A 21,293-nucleotide genomic window follows, 5' to 3' on the forward strand; every position below is an offset into this window, starting at 1 on the left:
AAAAAGAGTATTTAAATGTAATTAGAAAGATGCTAAATCTAAAAAAAAAACTGGAAACGCCCATTTAAGCAGCATCCGTACAAAGAGAAACAGAATTTACATTTTAGTTCAAAGGCCCTTCATTAGAATATTTGACAAAGGGTATTCAACCTGAAATGTTATCTCTGTCCTTCTTTGCACAGGTGCTGCTTGACCTATTGTGTTTCCAGCACTTTGTGTTTTTTGCACTACATTTTTATTTTAATATATAATCTTCAATCCATTACATAATGGACATTATGAAAGATTTTGTAAGCTTTATTTAGTATGGGAGACCAGCCACAGCAGTTACGCAATGATCAAATCACTTTCAACCTGTTCATTCTTACTGCACAATATCATCCATACAAAGAAAATTCTCTTTCAATGTCCTACAATTTATTTTTACAAATAGAACATTATCACATTACCTATTTCATCATGGATTTTTAAGTCTGGGTAGGATGAAACTGGTTGCTTTCTCTTCTGATATGCATCCTTCACAGAGTACTGCTTCACAAATATTACTGACCCAACCTCAAGACTCCTGAAGAATCTTGGACAATATGAGTTCCACAGAAACATTGACACCATACCTGAACAGTCACCAACATCAAAGTGTGCCTATAAAATAAGATATTTCATAAAGTTTAGCTGTCAAAATAACATCAAAAAATAACATACATTATATGCTGCTCCAACCAAGATTTGAAAATGTCCGAAAATACTCCATGAATGTAACAATGCTAATAAAAGGTATGAAGGGGGGGGAAGCAAAAGCATGGTAAAATTGGTAGGTGTGGAGAGTATTTCAAAACTTTTAAACAGTGGTATATAATTTGTAATTTTTAATCTACCGATAACGTCTTTGGGATATGAGAAGAAACCCATGTGTTCACAGGAATAACGTAATTTCCCCAAGACAGCACCCAACGTCAGGATCAAAAGTGGGTCCTTGAAACAGTGAGGTAGCAGTAATAACCACTGTACCAGGTAATGTTGTCAACTAATAAGCATAATGTGCAAGCAAACAAGCAGTACATAATATGTTTTACTGAGGGATTTTTTCTAACATGCTATATATCTGATTGGTAGCAAAAACACCTCTGCGAAAGGGCAGCTGACAAACTGGGAAAGGCCTAGTGACGGCCTGGAGAGACTGCTGACCGGAAGGAATAGACCCCACTGGGGCTGGCATGGGCTAGCTCCTCATGCCAGCAGGATCCATCGCTAATCAGCGTTTTGGATCCACCCTTATATTGCTATGGAGGGAATCTACTATGAATATGAAGAACTAGCACAGCAATTGACAGAGCAGCAGCCCCGGCAGGACATAAGCTATGAAGCTGCATCTATGGCTGGGAAAAGATAACATCAGAGAAGGGTCTCAAGATCCCCCAGGACAGGGAAAAGTGCCTGGGAGTGCTTGGTGTGGGGCTTCGCATTGACCATTACCTTCTAAGAGGTAGGCCAAATCAGTCGAGTGAAGCCCAGTGGCAGGTTAACCACCACAGTCCACAGGGTATCAGCACCCCAGGCGAAGCTCAACCAAGTACTGTCCCACCAACGGACACGAGTCCAGAGCCCAACCAGCCACAGTCAGCGGTAGAGAGGAAGATGGAAGGAAAAAAGCAGAATGGAGCAGTCACTGGCTGTGGCTGAAGAGAAAAGATGCTGTCTGAGCTGCCACATGACCATCTAGAGGCTAACCATAAGACACACACCCAGGGCAGATCACCCTGCGGTGGGCCTGCCTCGACTGAGGGTGTCTTGTGATAAAAGGCCGAAACACCCAGTGATGTTGAGGTACACAACTGAAGATGTGTCTGATTGGTAGCAAAATCACCTAGTGGTCACCCCCAAGAATACCGGGTGTCAGTTGTGGTGAAGAACCTTAGGGATTGTAACATCCAGTCCTACTAATTAATATCATGTTCTTTGCGTGGGGGGTGAGGATTTAAAACAAATATACTACATTTCAGCTAATTTATTTTATATTTAAATCTTCAATTTCATTCCTTCCATATAACAGCAATCTTAAATTTAGAAAACGTAATCCTTTGATAAAGTTACACTTTCAATCCATTTATAGTAAAGTAGAAATCATAAGAAGGCCTTGCCTTATAAGGCCAATCAATGTTCTTGCCAGTTTTTCCATAATGCCGTAATCTGGATTTATACATTATTCTCACCAACAGTGGAGCCAATTTCAACCCTGCTCTCCAGGCAAGTACTAACTCCGTTAGCGTGATTATTCTCAGACCTGTATATGGTAAATTTATTAAAAAAAGAACAAATCTAGATTTAACCATCTGCCTGCATTTAATCCATTCCTGTTCAATCCACATATCTTAAATTCCATTATAATATCTGCCTCCACCAGTAGCCCCAGCAGCACGTTCCAGGCATTCACACCGCGTGTATGAAAAAACGTATCCCACACATCTCCTTAAAACTCTGCCCCTCTCATCTGAAAGATGTAAGTATTTGATATTTCCTGTGGAAAGGATTCTGAATGGCTACCATATTTATGCATCTCATAATTTTATTTGATTACTAGACCAAGTGGGACCCGTTGGGTCCCGTCCCCTCAACGCGCAGTTGTGGGGGGGGGGGGGGGGTCCACATCCTTCCTGCGTTGGGGCAACCCCAATTGATTGCAATGCAGCCTCACCAAAATCCTATAAAGTTGCATTAAGAATTCTTGACTTTATACTCAACTCGACCAATCCCGTCTAGGCGGCGGGGGGAGCCTCTGTGGCAACGGGAGCCTTGGCGGCAGTGGGGCCTTGCGATCAGCGTGAGGGGAAATGAGGGGAAGACAATGCGGACCCAGCGTTGGGGGACCGCAGTGAAGAACAATGGAGGACCCGGTGTGGGGGGGCGCCGTGAAGAACCAGCCTGGGGGGACCGGTGTGAGAACAAAGGGGGACCCGGTCTGGGGGAGGGGGGGCACTCTAGTTTTAGAATCCACTGCCCAGGGGATAACCCTGCGTATGTTTGTTCTGGTGAAGGCGCTGTGCACATGGCAGCCAGGCAACAATCACTTGTCTTTTTCTTTTTTTCACATTTAATTTCAAGTTTTCGTGTACCTTGTGTGTTATGACTGCTGGCAGACATATTTCCCTCAGGGATGAATAAAATAGTATCGTATCGTATGGATATGCGTTCTTTATCACGCTATCTATTTCTGTTACTACTTTCAAAGAATAATGGACTGGACCCCAAGATCCCTCTGTATGCTGTTAAGGGTTTTGCCGTTAATTGATAATTGCCCATTACATACAATCTCTCAAAGTGCAACACCTCAAACCTACTCAGATTAAACTCCACTTGCCATTTCTCTATTCATTTCTGAAGCTGATCTACATCCCGCTGTATACTTCCACATAACCCACAACCCAGCAATCTTGGTTTCATCTGCAAACTTACTAATCAACCTATCTGCAATTACGTCCAAGTCATTTAAATATAATCACAAACATCATAAGTCCCAGCACAGATCCCTGTGAAGATTCACTGGTCACAGACCTCCAGCCTAAATAGTGTCCTTCCACCATAACTGACTAACTGATAGAAGACAAAGGGTTATGAATCCATATGACCGTCACTGTTAATCTCATGCATCTTCTGGATCAGCCTACCATGGGTACTTTATCAAATCTATATAATCAAAACTCATCTTGACCACTTCCTATCTGCGCTGTATATTGATTTTAGAAAAAACACTACCCTGTATTGCTGTGATTTTTGGCCATCTTACAATCCTCCTCTGCTGAGTCAGCCCCGAGGATTTTTCCCATTGATGATAAATAAAAAAGTTATGAGTGTTTAAAAAACCTTAAGATCAACTGATTGGTCCTCTCGCTTGTCAATCACTGCGATGAAGGTAACGCCCCTTCCGGGGGGGGGGGGGGGGGGGGGGGGTGGGACAGGACTATAAAACTCCGGATGCCTGTACGCGAGTCAGTCACTCTGCAAGATCGCGAGAGAGAGGCCACGACTGTCATTCTAAGCTGTGAATCAACTGAACTGTGAGTCTGCAATGTACTTGCAATAAATGATTTGTTAGCCCTTAATGACTGCCATGAGTTGTTTAGCCTGCTGCCCTTGAAAGTGCAATGCTTAATTGGAAATGAAATGAAATGACAATGCCATGAGTTGTTTGCCAGCAGCCCTGCCTGTGCTGGAAACTGCAATGCTTTATTAGGTCCGACTGTGTTTAGTCCAAAGGTCCTGCTAATTTCGTGACTTCTGCTTAATGGACAGGTCGTGTTGATTGCGTAACTTCTGGTGAGTGCAGAGGTCGCGCTGATTGCATAATTTCTGGTGAGTGCAGAGGTTGCGCTGATTGCATAATTTCCGGTAAGTGCAGAGGTCACGGTGATTGCGGAAGTGTCGCTGACTGCGGAAGCCCCACAGTGCAGAGGCCGCGCTCAGCCGTGTGAGTAGATTCAAGAAAGTTTACTGTCATATCTACGGTGTGTGTCAGTGTGTGTAAGAGTGTGTGTGTATATGTGTGTGTGTCTGAGTGTGTGTGTGTATGTGAGTCTGTATGTGTGTGTGTGTCTGTGTATGTGTGTGTGTGAGTGTATGTGTATATGTGTGAGTGTATGTGTGCATGTGTGTGTGTGTTTGTGTGTGTATATTGGAATTGGTGGAGAGGTGGAATATTGCGTTTGGGACCAGCCCTCCCCTGTGAAGCTGGAATCTAATGAGTCCCACTTCGTCTAGTGCCTTACTAAAATCCATATAAATAACATCCACCTCCCTTCTCTCATCGATCACCTTTGTCACTTCCTCAAAAAACGTGATCAAGTTAAGGCCCTGTCCCACTTACGTGTCCTTGGCATGCAAATTCCGCGAACTCGTCATCGCATTGAGGCACACGGGCATCGTTTGGCCGCGCGGGGCCGGTCCCACTGAGAAGTGCGGAGGGGTATGGAGTTGTGCGCGGTATCGCACTGCGGTCCGGGATTTTGTACCGAACAAAATCTTCGCACGCCACCGGCCTGTCGCGTAACTGACGGCCAAAGTGGGACAGGCCCAAGACCCTGGCACGACGCAACATCTCACCTCCAACAGCAGCAGAAGCAGGCAAACGATCGTCGAACTCGGCCTGGAGCTCAAGGCCGTTGCGGATCCGCCCCCACTTCTACTCCCAGAGCGGGGCCAAGAAAGTTGAAGATAGACACAAAATGCAGGAGTAACTCAGCGGGACCGGCAGCATCTCTGGAGAGAAGGAATGGATGACGTTTCGGGTCAAGACCCTTCTTTCAAACCGAAGAAGATTCTCGACCCGAAACATCACCCATTGCTTCTCTCCAGAGATGCTGCCGATCCCGCTGAGATACTGCTGCATTTTGTGTCCATCTTCAAATGATGTCACGTGCTCCAGACGGCTGTGCGGGCGCATGAAGATGCGCGCGACTCTCGCAGGACCGTCACGCCTCAACGCGATGATGAGGTCGCGTAATTAGCGTGTCAAGGACACGTAAGTGGGACAGGGCCTTTAGTAAGACATGACCTCTGTGTACAAAGCTGTGCAGATTGTCCCTAATAAACCCATTCTGTTCCAAATGGGACCAAATCCTATCCTGAAGAATCCTCTCCAATAGCTTCCCTACCACTGATGTGAGGCTCAAACACTTTTCATTCCCTGCATTCTTTCTCCTTCCCTTCTTAAGCAAAGGAACAACATTAGCTACTCTCCAGTCCTCCAGGACCTCAATTATGGCTATGATTTAAAGATCTTTGTCGAGGCTCCTGTAATCTCCTATCTTGTTTCCCTCAATAACTTGGGATATATCCCATCAAACCCTGGGGAGTTATCCACCTCAATGCTCTTCAAGAGCCTCCTGATCTCCTTCTTCTTAATCTCAAACTGCCCTTAATCTGCACATTAATATTTGTACACTGATCTCACTACCCTTCAAGTGCTTCTCATTGGTGAAAACAGATGCAAAGTACTAATTTAAAACCTACCTTGCCTACATCCCGATTCCAAGCACAAATTCCCTCCCTTATCCTTGAACGACCCTACCTACTCCCTGGTTACACTCGTTTTAAACATAGGTATTAAAAAAAACCTTGGCATTTTCTTTAATCTGACCTGCTAAAATCCACTTCAGCCCTTCTAATTGCCTGCTTGAGCTTTCTTCCCTGATTTATATTCCTCAAAGGCCCAGTTTGAATTACAACCCATTTGCATATTATCAAAATCTGCACCTTCAGTATTAACATACCCAACACCCTCACATAAGGCAGCTGAGTTTAATTTGTCAGTCTTAAAAATATACAATTAGGCTACGAATTCCGAACACAGAGGATTAGTTTCTGTATCCATATTATTAACATCCAGCTCTCTCGCTTCATCATCAGCGACAAAACCTCAATGTTATTATACCAATTGACTGACATCTCGCTTGGCTCAACCAGCCACATAAAAACGACCATAAGAGCAGATCAGAGGCCAGGTATACTCCAACAAATGGCCTAAACTCCACTCACCAAAGCCTTTCCCAACATTGAAATAAGAAAGAGCAGCCTGTTTAAATAGTTTAGTTTACTGTCACGTGTACCGAGGGACAGCAAAAAGCTTCTGTGCATGTTATCCAGTCAGTGGACAGTACAAGATTACAATCAAGCCATTTACAGTGCATAGATACATAAGGGACTAGTGTATACAGGGGATACAGTATATAGATACATGCTAAGAGAATAATGTTTAGTGCAAGGTGAAGCCAGTAAAGTCCGATCAAAGATAGTCCAAAGCAAAGATTATAGAGCAGAGCAAGATGCGCCACTCTGCGAAAAAGCGTCGTATGACATGACGCCATTTTATTGAGCTGCAATTTACAATAATATTAATAACATTTACAATAATATTAGCTAAATATGTGAAGTGATCGATGCTATATAAAACACTGTTCCCTACAACACTGATTACATCAAAGATGATAAAGCGGATCAATCTTTGGAACGGATTATACCAAAGATACTAAAGGAGCATTGCCCGCTGCCTCGGGAGCACCGACCACGGGCAGACGCTTGAGGCTCTCCCGCCAGCCACCTTCATCTGGTATCGGGGGGGACCGAGAATCAGTCCTGGATCAACTCAGGAGTGGAGGAAACGTCCTCTTCCCCCAAAGATACTAGAGGAGCATCTAGTATGTTTGCTTTTCCCTGTGACCTGATGTAAGAGCAGATTGTATAACTGTGGAGTCCGTCCCCGCTACCAAAGATGTCGCGTTTGGCATAAACAAATGGCGGCCGTGACGTTCCGTTACGTACTACACGTCAGTCCATTGGATTTCGGAGGAGTGGTCTATCTTGCTCTGCTCTATAATCTTTGGTCCAAAGGTCTCCAATGAGGTAGATAGTAGTTCATGACTGATCTCTAGTTGTGGTAGCCTGGAAACAGCTGGGAAGAAACTGTCCCCTATTATGGAGGGGTTAAGCCCCTGTCCCACTTTCACAACCCAATTGGCGACCTCTGCCGAGTTTGCCTTTGCCTCATACTCGCAGCATGGTCGCCACAAGGTCATAGGAGGTCTTCGTAACTCTTCCTCATGCTCGTGTGTGATCTCCACGTACTCGTGGCCTCAAGTAGGTTGCGCCGTTTTTTCCAGCCTGATGTACACGAGTTAAAAAAAAGGTTGGCACGGAAAAAATTGATACTTTTTACTCTTACGTAGGTCGTAGGTAGGTCACTGGCCCGAGAAAAAAAAATGCAAACATGACATAATTTTATCATGTGATCATTTTCCACTCGTAGCTAGTTGTAGTTGGTCTTAGGTGTGGAAGACTGAGGTCGAGGGGGGTCGTAGACATAGTCGAAGGAGGTCGTAGACATCGTCGTAGGAGGTCTTTTACTTCGGCGAGTCAACACGACCTTGACATTTATTTCAACTCGTCTAGGGTCTTCTAAACTCGTGGATTAGGTCGTCCAAGTGGGACAGGCCCTTTAGTTTTCTCACTTCTATACCTTCTGCCCGATGGAAAAGCGGAGAAGTGGGAGTGGCCAGGGTGCGACTCGTCCTTGATTATGCTGCTAACCTTGAATAAATGAATTAATACTTTATTGTCACATGACAAGTCACAGTGAAATTCTTTGCTTGCAAAAGTCACCACACAAGGGTGCTAACAAAGTTCCAAAGTATACACAGTATCCGCGCCAGGTCCCCCCTTGTCTTCCGCCTCCCTCTACCCCCCTCCTCCTCACAGTGCCCCACCCCCACACCGGGTCCATTGTCCTAGCCTTTCCCTCACAATGGTCGCCCCACCTCAGATCGCCATTGTTCTTCCCTCTCCCTCACGGTGGTCCCTCCACGCCGGGTTCTCCTTTGCTCCTTCCTTCGGCAGCAGCATCCTCACTCCATGTGGTCCGTCCTCTTCCATCGGCCAGCGACCCAATTGACTGCCACATCAACCTCTCCACTATCGCTGCCGAACGCCTCCGTGGTGTCGATGCAGGCCCTCAGCTGGATGGCACCGTCGATTCGCGAGCTCTGACCTCGGCCAATATCTCCAGGCTCCATCAGCTGCGAGTTCTGACTTAGGCAATAGTCTCCGCCGGCCAAGGGCTCCGACCCTCGGGAGCACTTGACTCGCCGACTTTGACCTACGGGGGATCTGGCCTTGGCTTCTCCGTGGAGTGGCATCTGCTGCAACGGTATAAATGGAACGGAGGTGCCCTCGTCTCTCACGGTAGTCCCCCCACTCCGGGTCCTCCTTTGTTCCTTCTCTCGGCAGCAGCACCCTCAGTCTACATAGTCCGTTCTCGTCTGTCAGCCGGTGCCCACATTGACCACCGCACCCACCTCTCCACTATCACTGCCGAGTCCTCTCCGGGACACCTCCGTGGCGCCGACAAAGGCCCCAGTCGCTTAGCTCAGTCGACTCACAGGGCCTGACCTCGGCGTGGTCTCCACTGACCCAGGCTTCGTCAGCCGTGAGCTCAGACCTAGGCCGCAGGCTCCAACCCACAGGGGCTCCGGCCTCGCCTCCACTGACCTACGGGGGTTCTGGCCTCGTCAGCTGCAATTTCTTGCCATCTTGGATGGAGCTATTCCCAAACCAAGCTGTGATACATCCTGATAAAATGCTTTCTATGATGCACCTGTAGAAGTTGATGAGAGTTCTAGAGGACATGCCGAACTTCCTGAGCCTTCTAAGGAAGTAGAGGCATTGCTGTGCTTTCTTGATCATTGCTATAATACGAGTGGTCCAGGAGAAGTTGTTGGTGATATTGACTTCTAGGAATTTGATGTTTTCAACAATCTCTACTTCGGCGCCATCAATGCAAACTGGGGTTCGCTTCCTGGTCAATCACTATCTGCTTTATTTTGCTGACATTGATAGAATGGTTGGTTGAGGTTCTCAATCTCCTTCCTGTACTCCATCTCATCATTATTTGATATCCGGCACACAATGGTGTCATCTGCGAATTTGAAAATAGAATTAGATTTGTACATGGCTGCACAGTCGTGGGCGTACAAGGAGTAAAGAACAGGGCTGAGAACGCATCCTTGTGGAGCACCAGTGTTCAGTGTTGAGGATTATCGTAGAGCAGGGGCCTCCAAACTTTTCAGCATGAGGGCCACGTTATATATTTGGTACATTTTTGCGGGCCGTACATTAGGAAAAAATAAAGAAATGTCAGTTTTATAAATTTAATGAACTCAAAAAAGAACTTAAGTAAAACAAATGGAAGAAATTCAAAACAAAACTTGTAGCCATCAATCAAGGTTTACCAACTAAATCATAAATGCAATGCAACCACATTAATGGGAAGGATGGAACTGCTTTTTTGATTTTGACAGTGGTTGCGCTGCCGACTGGGATCGGGCCCCGTGTGAGTGGTGTGGAGATCCTCCAGTTCTCACTGTAAACACAACCCTCCCGAAATTCAGTCTACCCGAGGGGGTTCGCCTCGGGAATCACAACAAGTGCTTTTCCTGGGAGGTAGCTCCTGCTTCGGGCAGCTGAAGCCAGCCCTGTGCATGTACATAGCGGATAAAAACAGATTGGACAAACTAATCAGGAAGGCCGGCTCAGTGGTCGGGGCTGAGCAACGAACGGTCCAGCAGGTGGCAGAGGCCAGAACTCTAAATAAACTAGGTTCCATAATGACAAACCCCACTCACCCACTCCATGCCCTGAAGGTGATCAAGAGCAGCATCTTCAGCCAGAGGCTGATTGCACCAATGTGCAAAACGGAGAGATACAGGAAGTCCTGTTTACCAGCTGCTATAAGACTTTTTAATGAGCATAAATAACTGCACTTTTTTAAATTAATTGTATTTTAACTTGTATTTTAACGTATTTTAACTTGTTATGTATGAAAGCGTGGTGTTATGTTTGTCTTGTAGCTGTCGTGGCAAATAATTTCCTGAAAAGGATTATTAAAGGAATATTCTATGTATGTCTGTGTATTGAGGTGTGAGACAATTAGGGCAACAGTGGATGTGGGATTTGCATGGTGGCCGGAGGGTTGCTGTCAATCAATCGCTTATCCAGGTGGGAGTCTCCGGATTCTCCCGTTGGATCAGGGCGAGGTGGGGAAGGAGGGGGAAATTTGTTTGAAAGAACTTCATCCTCCCCTCCTTCGCTGGTTTCTGTCAGCTGCTGTGCCGATCCCCCAACAGGACACTGGAGGCACAGCCCAGGGAAGGACAGGCTTGGCACCAGCACAGACTCGACTCTATCCTGCTCCACTTCGTTCCACACCACAAAGCCAGCGAGCACCTCGCACCATCTCTCCTTCCACCGATCTTTAACCCCTGCAGCCCCGGAGTTCCTTCCAGCACTTGAGCAGATAAGATGTGGCCCGCTATCTGCTCACAGACATGGGTCCTTGCCTCTATGCAGAACAAGTTTGCCGACCCCTGGCCTACGGCAAACTGACATGTAAGTTCCCGCGCTACCACAGAACCCGCTAAATAGCCCGCCACACGGAATGCGTTAAGAGTTTGCTGCGGGCCGGATAACATCTCGTGGCGGGCTGGATGTGGCCTGCAGGCCAGTTTGGAGACCCCTGTCGTAGAGGATGATTTGTCCCCTATCCTCACTGATTGGGGTCTGTTGATCAGAAAGTCGAGGATCCAGTTGCAGAGATGAGTAATGACACCAAGTCCCGCGGGTTTGGTGATAAGCTTGGATGGTATAAAGGTGTTAAAGACAGAGCTGTTGTCTGGGAATTGGAGACTGACAGAGGACTCTCTTACCCAGGTGTTCCAGGAATGACTGTTGGGCTAGGGCGATGTCCATGGACTGTTCTGGTAGGTTAACTGCACTTGGTAAAGGAAGCTGGGTAGACTGGATTTAATGCATTTCACAATTAGCCTCTCAAAACATTTCATGATGGTGGCCACTGGACGGTAGTCATTTAGGCATGAGATCTTGATAGCAATCTATTCACATGAACCTTCAACACCTGTGCACTCCGTTTGGAGAGTACACCAAATTCAAAATGCACTCTAATTAATTATCAATGCTACTTTCACGTTGACATCATCTCGCACAATAGAGACTTCTGTCACCATGGACATTAGTAACAGGGCATGGGAACAACACTATTTTAGGTTCCCCTGCAAGTCATACTCCATCCTGATTGTGGCTTGTCCAGATCCTGGAACTCTCCACTCAACAGTAAAATGGTAGTACAAAGACTATTGCAGAGGTTTAAGAAGACAGCTTGCCCTACCTTCTCAAAAGCATCAATGATGCTTGATAAATGCTGGTTTCCTGTAAATGAGTAGAAATTAATGCAATTTTCCTCAAGTGATCAGGGGGAAGCACCAAGGCATTCTATTTGGTCCATGCTGCATTTTGTGCACAGCTGTCACTAATTCAACCTTCCATCATGTCAGAATGAGCAAGGCAAGAGGTTAAGGAATATTTACCTTTGATTCAAGAATCAGATTTTGTATGCATACCAACTTCCTTTTCCATAACATTAAATGCCTCTGCATGTCTGCTGTTGTTGGCATTTTGTTGGCTTTTTTTTTCAATTCTTGATTTGAACATCTCAAAGCTCTCCGGCGTTTCTGCCCATCTTCAACATCTACTTTCAGCTTATTTGAAATGATATCAGTTCCTATCACGACACCCATCCGTTCCGTAATACTTCCTCTATGACTCTCAGGCCTCGGGGCTGTGGCAGCGTTCCGGCGGCAGCGGCGACCCGACCCGACCTCGGAGCTGTGGCGACCCGACCCGACCTCGGAGCTGTGGCGGCGTTCCGGCAGCAGCGGCGACTCGGCCTCGGAGCTGTGGCAGCGTTCCGGCGGTAGCGGCAACCCGACCCGGCCTCGGAGCTGTGGCAACGTTCCGGCGACCCGACCCCGGAGTTGTGGCGGCGTTCCGGCGACCCGACCTCGGAACTGTGGCGGCGTTCCGGCGGCAGCGGTGACCCGACCTCGGAGGCTTGGCCGCGGGCCCAGGTGGACTCGGCCGCGGGCCCAGTGGACGACATCGTCGGGAGCTCGCAGGTCACAGGTTGGTGACCTGTTTTTCCGGAGCTCCCGCAACAACAGCTGCGTCCGCTGGACTGGAAGGCCGCAGCTTCGGCGGCTTCGACCACCCCGGGCCGCGGAGTTATAACCGGCCCGATTTTAGGAGTCGCGGACTGTGGTAGGAGGTGCCTGACTCAGATGTTAAGGCCGCTGAGGTCCTCCAGTCCCGACGTCGGACTTCCATCTCCCCGATGAGCGGGCCTGAACATCAGGCCGCCCGTAGCAACGACTGCGGCGGGCTCTTGGGAGGCCCCGACCACGGGTGAACATCAGGAACATTAGAGGAAGATGACTGACTTTGGTGCCTTCCCTCACAGTGGGAAACTGTGTAGAGATGTTTTATGTTGAACTCTATCGTGTGTTGTGTTCTTTATTTTTATTGTATGGCTGTATGGTGATCACATTTCACTGTGCCAACTGGCACATGTGACAAATAAATGTATCTTGTATCTCAGCATCATCAAAATTAAGGAGCTGGTCAGATTTGGGAAGTGGAATAGAATACACTCTGTCTGTATCAATCGTGCTGAAGTGGAGATGGTTGAGAATCTCAAGTTCCTTGGTGTAAATACCACCACAATGTGTCCTGGTCAAATTAACACCATAGCCAAGAAAACACACCAACTACTCTATTTCCCCAGCAGACTAATGAAATTCAGAATGTCTCAATTGACTCGTACCAGTTTCTATAAATGCACCACTTCAAGTGCATCATTGCTCGGTATGGTCACTGTTCTGCTCAACACTGCAAGAGCATTGATAATTCAGCCCAGTCCAACTTGCAAACCAGCCTCTACCCACCTCCCCCATGCCCGACCCAACAACACTGCCTTGGGAAAGCAGCTGACATAATCAAGGACTACTCACACCCTGGTCATTATTTCTTCTCCATTCTCCAATCGGGCAGAAGATACATAAGCTTGAAAGCAGATGCCACCAAATTAAAGAACAGCTTCTTTACTGTTATTGTAAGGAGGAGGAGCCATCTTGGGGAACGGCTGCTAACCAGCAGCCGTCCGTTTAATTCACTTTTTTTTTGTAGTTCTAGTGAGTCCTGTGTTTTGTCAGGAACCCCAGTTTTCCAGGAACATCGGGCCTCCGTAGAGGCAATAGCGGAGGCCTCAATAGGCCTGACTTTGGGAGAACTGTGGATGGGGACTGGACATTGTGCCTTCCCCCACAGTGGTAACCATTGTGGGGGGATGATTTTTGTGTGTAAGTGATTATTTTAGTTTGTGTCCAAGATGGCTGTCGGAAGGGAGAGTGTAAGCTGGCGCGGTTTAGCTGCCGCTGCTCTCTCTTCACATTGTGTTTTTGATTTTTTTGTCTTTGGATCGAATTCTGTCTTTAATTTGTATTGTATTGGTGATGTCTTTATTATTTATTTTACTCCGATTATATGTTTTTTACTCTTGTTAAATTCTGTAAGGTGTCCTTGAGACTTTTGAAAGGCGCCCATAAATAAAATTTATTATTATTATTATTATTGTCAGACTTGTGAAAGAACCTCTCATATGCCAAGGATGAATTCCTAATCTCCCAATTTATTTTGTTGCAGCCCTTGAACTTTATCTGTACTTTCTTAGCAGCTGTATCAATATATTCTCCATTCTGTTTCTTTCTCTCCCTTGCACTACATTGACGTACTTATTTATGGTATGCTTCGACTGGATAGCACACAATCTTTTCACTGTAACTCAGTGACAATAACTCAGTATTATGTGACAATAATAAACCAATACCAATTATGTCCTTTGTATTAGTCCCCAATTAAGGGCACTAAAATAATAGATTACATATTGGCTTCTATGTCTTCGATTACAGTCATAAGAGTGGTACAGTATTCTGAGTCTTCAATTGGACAGGCTCTTCAGCCCACCAACGGGTGAGTTAGAGCCCTTGGGGCAGAAAGTAAAGACATGCTTATCTGCAAAGAACTTCCTGGTCTTCAGAAACAGCACATTCTCTCTCTATCAAATGAACGACGTATTCAAAAGTGATCATCACTGAAGTATGTGAAATGTCGTGTGAAAACCTCCGGTCACATTCTTTGGCGTGGACTGTTTCCTCCATAGGGGTGAAAGTCGTGTTGACTCTTAATTTCCTTACAAGTGAAGCTTTTCAAATGTCCACAGCATATTTCTGCCATGTGTCACAATTTTCAACATACTGGATTATCAGATATATGTCCTGGAATTGTAGTCACAAAGAGATGATTTCATATTTAATCTCATTGAAGAATAGCACTGTTATTTCCCATGATCAATGGCTTTGTATCGGTGAAAACAGCCACTGAGAGGGATTATTAATATGGCTTCCTATTAATAACAGACCTTTTCCCTCACAGGATTTATTTCCATTTCCTCATTGTTAAGGATAATCAAAGAATTTCCAGATTGTCAGTGGCTTGTTTTCAAGATCGACACAAGACCTTCTTCAGAAAGATGGAACCACCTGACATTTTCTATGGCCAAGAATTGAATACTTGATAGACATCTATCTTCCATTCCCTTGGCTCCTCATGCCAGTACATTCTCCAATAATATCAGTTTGGCAAATATTCAATATAAAGCATATTACTCATGAAGATGGTCATGTCAATTACACCCACAGCTATTTTGACTACATACCCTAACACCATATTTCCTCTAAGTACCCATTCCATTTTCTCTGGTCTATTATATATGCTCTGATGGCATCTCTAACTGTTGATCCATTTCTCTTTTATTTCAGATTTCTATAAACTGCACTTTTATATCTTAAAGATCCCACGCATTTTTCCTCATCTGATTTACAGGTCCTCTTGATGGAGCAGCTGATTAACAAGACTTCAGCAGTGAATCAATCTTCCAAATTGGCCTTTATTTTTGTTAACCATGGCTTCCCTTCCTTTGGAAACCATAGTTTACACAGCTCTCACTACATCTGTTCCATATCCCGTACTTCAACTCCTGCCTTCTCTTCCCATCCACAGCAAGGTTAGAATTGCCCTGGTCCTCCATCTTCCTAACCATCAATGTTCCATCTCTTCCAAAAGTTCAACATGCTCCCACCATCGGATACATCTTCCCAACCTTTTAACATTCTGAAGGGAGCATATCATCTTCCCAACCTTTTAACATTCTGAAGGGAGCAGAAACAAAGACTCCAGTAAGAGCAAAGGAGGGGGGTTATGCATCTACGTTCACAACAACTGGTGCACAAATACCACAATCATAGACAGATACTGTTCTGCTGATTTGGAGTACCTGATAGTTAGATGCAGGCCTTTCTACCTTCCACGTGAGTTTACCATGGTCATAGTTACAGCTGTGTATATCCCACCGGATGCTAATGCTAGCATAGCCCTAGGCTACCTCCATAGTGCTATCAGCAAACAAGAGAACACCTACCCCAAAGCAGCCCATATGATAGCTGGTGATTTCAATCACGCAGACTTAAAATCAGTTCTCCCCAAGTTTGAACAACACATCAAATGTGCAACCAGGGGAGAAAATACATTAGACAAGGCCTACTCAAACATCAAGAAGGGGTTTAGAGCCACACCACTACCACACTTAGGCCAGTCGGATCACCTATCCATTCACTTAGCACCAGCATACACCCCCCTCAACCCACCACCAGGACTGTTAAAACTTGGCCTGAAGGAGCTTCCTCACAGCTACAGGACTGCTTTGAAAGGACAAACTGGGACATTTTTGGAAATCAGGACTTGGAGGAGTACACATCCACGGTACTCTTTTACATCCAGAACTGTGTTGACAATGTCACCGTCGACAAACTCATCCGGGTGTACCCCAACCAGAAGCCGTGGATGACAAAAGAGGTCCACACTCTCCTCAAGGACCGCAACACCGCCTTCAGGTCTGGCGACAGAGCCCTGTACAGCGCTGCTAGAGCCAACCTGAAGAAAGGCATCAGGGATGCCAAAGCGGCCCACAAGAGGAAGATAGAGGACTACTTTAACAACAACGATCCACGGCGGGTGTGGCAGGGCATCCAGCACATCACCAACTACAAGCCCAGCAACAGCACGACGGCCGACGGCGACGCCTCACTGGCAGAGGAGCTGAACTGCTTCTTTGCTCGCTTCGAGGCAGAACCAGAAGAGCTCGTCACCATTCTCCCACCAGCCCCTAACAACAACAACTACACCCTCACTGTGCAGGAGCATGAAGTGAGGCGGGTGCTCAGGGCGGTGAACCCGAGGAAGGCTGCCGGCCCGGATGGCGTGACAGGAAGGGTTCTGAAGGAATGTGCAGACCAGCTCTCCGAGGTCTTCACGAAAATCTTCAACCTGTCCCTGTCCAAATCCATCATCCCACCGTGCTTGAAGTCTGCCACAATCATCCCACTACCAAAAAAGCCTGTTATCAGCGGCCTTAACGACTACTACACCAGTCATCATGAAGTGTTTCGAGAGGCTGGTCCAGCAGCACATCAAAGCCAGCCTCCCGCCCACCTTCGATCCACACCAGTTTGCCTACAGAGCAAAAAGGTCCACTGAGGATGCCATCGCCACTGCTCTTCACACTGCACTGACCCACCTCGAACACCAGGGGAGCTATGTGAGGATGCTTTTCATTGACTTTAGCTCCGCATTCAATACCATCATCCCCAGCAGACTGGTCACCAAACTCATGGATTTAGGACTCTCCCAACCCATCTGCCTCTGGATCAAGGACTTTCTGTCTAACCGCCCCCAGACCGTCAGACTGGGCCATCACCTCTCCACCCCCATCACACTCAGCACCGGCTCCCCACAGGGCTGTGTGTTGAGCCCCCTCCTCTATGCCCTCTACACCCACAATTGTGCCCCCGCCCACTCCACCAACACCATCGTCAAGTTTGCGGACGACACGACTGTGGTTGGACGTATCTCAGGAGGAGATGAGACAGCCTACAGGGAGGAAGTCCAAAGACTGGCAGCGTGGTGTTCAGACAACAACCTCATCCTAAACACCACAAAAACAAAGGAAATTATCATAGACTTCCGTAAGAACACTGCAGCCCCCAAACCCCTATTCATCAATGGGGACTGTGTGGAAAGGGTCTCAGACTTCAGATTCCTGGGCACACAAATTACGGAGGATCTCTCCTGGACTACAAACACCACCACAGCAGTCAAGAAGGCCCAGCAGCGACTCTACTTTCTGAGGATCCTCAGGAAAAACAACCTGGAGGAGAAGCTGCTGGTGTCCTTCTACCACTGCTCCATCGAGAGTGTGCTGGCGTACTGTATAACCACATGGTATGCCAGGTGCTCTGCAGCGGACAGGAGAGCCCTTCAAAGGGTCATCAACACCGCACAAAAAATCACTGGCTGCCCACTGCTCTCCCTGAAGGGCATCTTCAGCTCTCGCTGCCTTGGCAGGGCAGCCAACATCCTGAAGGACCCTTCCCATCCTGGACACAACCTGTTCCACCTGCTGCCCTCTGGCAGACGGTACAGGTCTTTCAAAACTCGCACAAACAGACTCAGAGACAGCTTCTACCCCATAGCCATACGTGAACTTAACAATGCAAAATAAGTAATAACACTCACATTCAACTGAATGGTTCTACCTCAGCTGCTATTGGTATTTATCTGTAATTTTTTTTTAATATGTATATATTTTTACCTTTTCTTATATATTTAAAATTGCTCTTGTGAATCGCACCGTGGGATTGACTTTTAAATTTTGTTGTACCATGTGCAATGACAATAAAGAGATTCATTCATTCATCATTCACAACATCCTGCTTCAGCCTTTCATCTCATTTTCTTATGCAATTTCAGCAGACATAATACCTCCCCTTTTACATTTTCTCACCAACCAGACCCAAACGCATAGCTTCTTGGTAAAGAACAGATTAATTAGCATTTCTTCCAAAATGTGCAGCACTCATTGCTGACAAAATAGTTTCCCATGCAATGGAAAAATCAAACGCAGGTCGGGTGCCTGCATTACAGAACGCCTTCATTCAGTTGATCTTTCCAATATGCCTGTAGCTTTAGTTTTCCAACCACTCTCATTCTGACCTCTATCTTTAGCCTCTTAGACTTGCAATAAAATCCAATGTTAATTCAAGAACATGCATTTTCACTTGGCATATTATAGCACTCAGAATGTTGCTTGTGGCTTCACACAGGCTCAGAAAACTAATCTTTGCCATTTGCATCAAAACTGGCAAGTGCCAATTAAATTCCTTCAAATTATAACATAAAATTGGCCGACTCTCTTCACTGATGCTGCTTGACTTTCTGAGCATTTCAGTATTGTTTTTATTACTGATTTGCATCATCATTTTGCCTTTCAACCTAACATATCTTGGGAGGAAATGAAACTGATTTCTGTGTCACTCAAATGAATTGGGATTTTGATACTTTGGGTAATTTCCTACCAGCTTATTCCTGTGATGGCTTTGGTGATTATTCAACCATTTGACCTGAGGATCTCTCTTCCAGTACATTTATTTGTCTCTGATGAAGAATTTTGAGTTCCCTTTTCTCACCCATTGATAATGACTCCTCCAGGCAGCCATATGATATTATTGCTGGCGACTGGCTGCCTTTGAGTTGTCCTATAAAAGATGACACCCTGTTCAGATTGGTGTGCACCAAATTGTTGGAATCTGCATTCAATCAAGCCTGAAGAAGAGTTCCAACCCAAAATGTCATCTGTTCATTCTCTCCCCAAATCCTGTCTGAGTTCCTCAAGCACTTTGCGTTTTGTTCATGATTCCAGTATCTGCAGTTTCTTCTGTCTTCAACCAAGCCTGGTCAGTTAAATAACAATGCAGGTCATGTTTCAGCACATTTGTGGGTGTTAACCATCCTAACACCATTTCAAAATTAGATTTTGACTAATTTCATTATCTATTGCAATGGACTTGATGAGTCATTGGCATGAAGAAAAAGTTCAATTTTTAGGCAACTGAGCAAACAATTACATGAGAAATAAATAGTTACATATTTTTATATTGACTATTCATGATGGAGCAGTCAGATTAATTGTCTCCTATCCACATCCAACAAACTTGAGAAAACCTTTTCTATTTTCTTTATAATGAACAAAGATACATGTTTAAAAATAAGGGAGCTCATTTTTACAGTCCCTGTAATCTTTGAATCCAATACAGTTAGTAACATTGAACTGATCATATTTTGGATTTTAAATCCAAAGAATACAGAAAAAGTGTATAGGCGATTCATGGTGTTGCTGCCAGGACTAGAGGAACTGAAAGGGAGAGTTAGGGTAGGCTGGGATTTTATTCCTCAGAGTGCAGGAGGCTGTTATTTTATAGAGGTTTATAAAACATGGGGGGCATATTAAGGTGAATGCACAAACTAAAGGGCATTGGTTTGAGAGGAGAAAGGTGTATCAGAACCTGAGGAGATACTTCCCCCACCCACATAGAGCACAGATATGGAACCTGCTGTCCAATGAAATGGTTGCTGTAGATACAATGACAACCCTTTGAAGATATTTAGACAGATATATGGCACGGAAAGGTTGAGTGATATGGTCCAAATGTGGGCAAATAGAACATAGGTGGGCATTATTAAAGATTAGTAGGGCCAAAGGGTCTGCTTCATCGTTGACTATAAATCGACATTGGGGCAGACCTTCCATGTTGACTTGGTCTTGGCTGCAAGTTTGCACGGTCCATTTCTCCCCATAATAGTCGCTTTCCTCCCAAAGTGGCAGGTAATGGCTTGTGGGGCTGAGCAAAGGGCGGGATGCAGGTTGAGCCAGAGTCAGAAGTGGGGGAGGTGTGCAATCCCTCAGCACCTCGACTTTCTCCATTACTTTCACCCCGTCCGCCCGTACCGACCACTGCCCCACCCTGAGCCGGCAGCCCAGGCGCACATCATTCCTCTGTACCAAGCGGTTGAGTTGCGGTGCGAGCAGACATTTGAGTGGAACCGGATGGTCGAGTCCTCCGCCGTGGAGGGTCACGTCGTATCGGTGGGAGCGGGCCTCGTTCAGCAGGTAGCGCTCCACCGCCAACACCCACCAGAGTGAGTTGTCAGCGGGCCACGTCGGCGTCGATTCGGTCTTCTCGGCGGCCATGAGGTCAAGAACCGCCTCACACACTCGGTCTCCTTGCAGTCGTTGGGCGCGCACCCACCCGGGTCAGAGCTCCAACTGTCCGGCGCCCGCCCGCCCGGGTCAGAACTCCAACTGTCCGGCGCCCGCCCGCCCGGGTCAGAACTCCAACTGTCGCTCGCCCGCCCGGGTCAGAGCTCCAACCGTCCGGCGCCCGGGTCAGAACTCCAACTGTCGCCCGCCCGCCCGGGTCAGAACTCCAACTGTCGCTCGCCTGCCCCCGGTCAGAGCTCCAACCGTCCGGCGCCCGGGTCAAAGTTCCAACTGTCGCCCGCCCGGGTCAGAGTTCCAACTGTCGGGTGCCCGAACGAAACAAGGACTAGCCGCTTCTCTGCAAACGTCCCCACGCCCAGCTAGATTTATTCGCTCCAAAACTATTCGGTCCATTAACTGCTAAATGTCAAGGCCTCGTCCCACTCTCGAGAAAAACATAATGCCAGGCCTAATGGCGGATTGGATTGGATTCAATTTTATTGTCATTGCACTTTTCAGTGCAACGAAATGGTTTAGCCTGCAGTCATCACATAGAATAAATAACAAAACAAACACTCAACAGTTTAAAGTCCAAAAGTAATTGTCTCTTCCCTCCTTGCTCTCCCTCTGCGCGGAGGCAATCCTGGCCTCCGATGTTGTGACCCCGCCGGGTGATGGTGAGCAAGTCCCA

General features: G+C 46.5%; 1 protein-coding gene across 1 annotated transcript; it reads right to left on the bottom strand.

The window, feature by feature from the left end:
* Positions 1-482: 482 nt before the first annotated feature.
* Positions 483-20,867, bottom strand: LOC116974275 (RPA-related protein RADX-like). The gene is made up of 2 exons (XM_033022582.1): positions 20,146-20,867; positions 483-642 (listed from the first exon to the last, which is right to left on the bottom strand). The coding sequence occupies exons 1-2, from the start codon at positions 20,591-20,593 to the stop codon at positions 632-634; spliced, it is 459 nt and encodes a 152-aa protein (XP_032878473.1). The 5' UTR covers positions 20,594-20,867; the 3' UTR covers positions 483-631.
* Between the last annotated feature and the right edge of the window lie 426 nt (positions 20,868-21,293).

This window comes from Amblyraja radiata, chromosome 6 (assembly GCF_010909765.2).
Source record: "Amblyraja radiata isolate CabotCenter1 chromosome 6, sAmbRad1.1.pri, whole genome shotgun sequence".
Taxonomy (NCBI): domain Eukaryota; kingdom Metazoa; phylum Chordata; class Chondrichthyes; order Rajiformes; family Rajidae; genus Amblyraja; species Amblyraja radiata.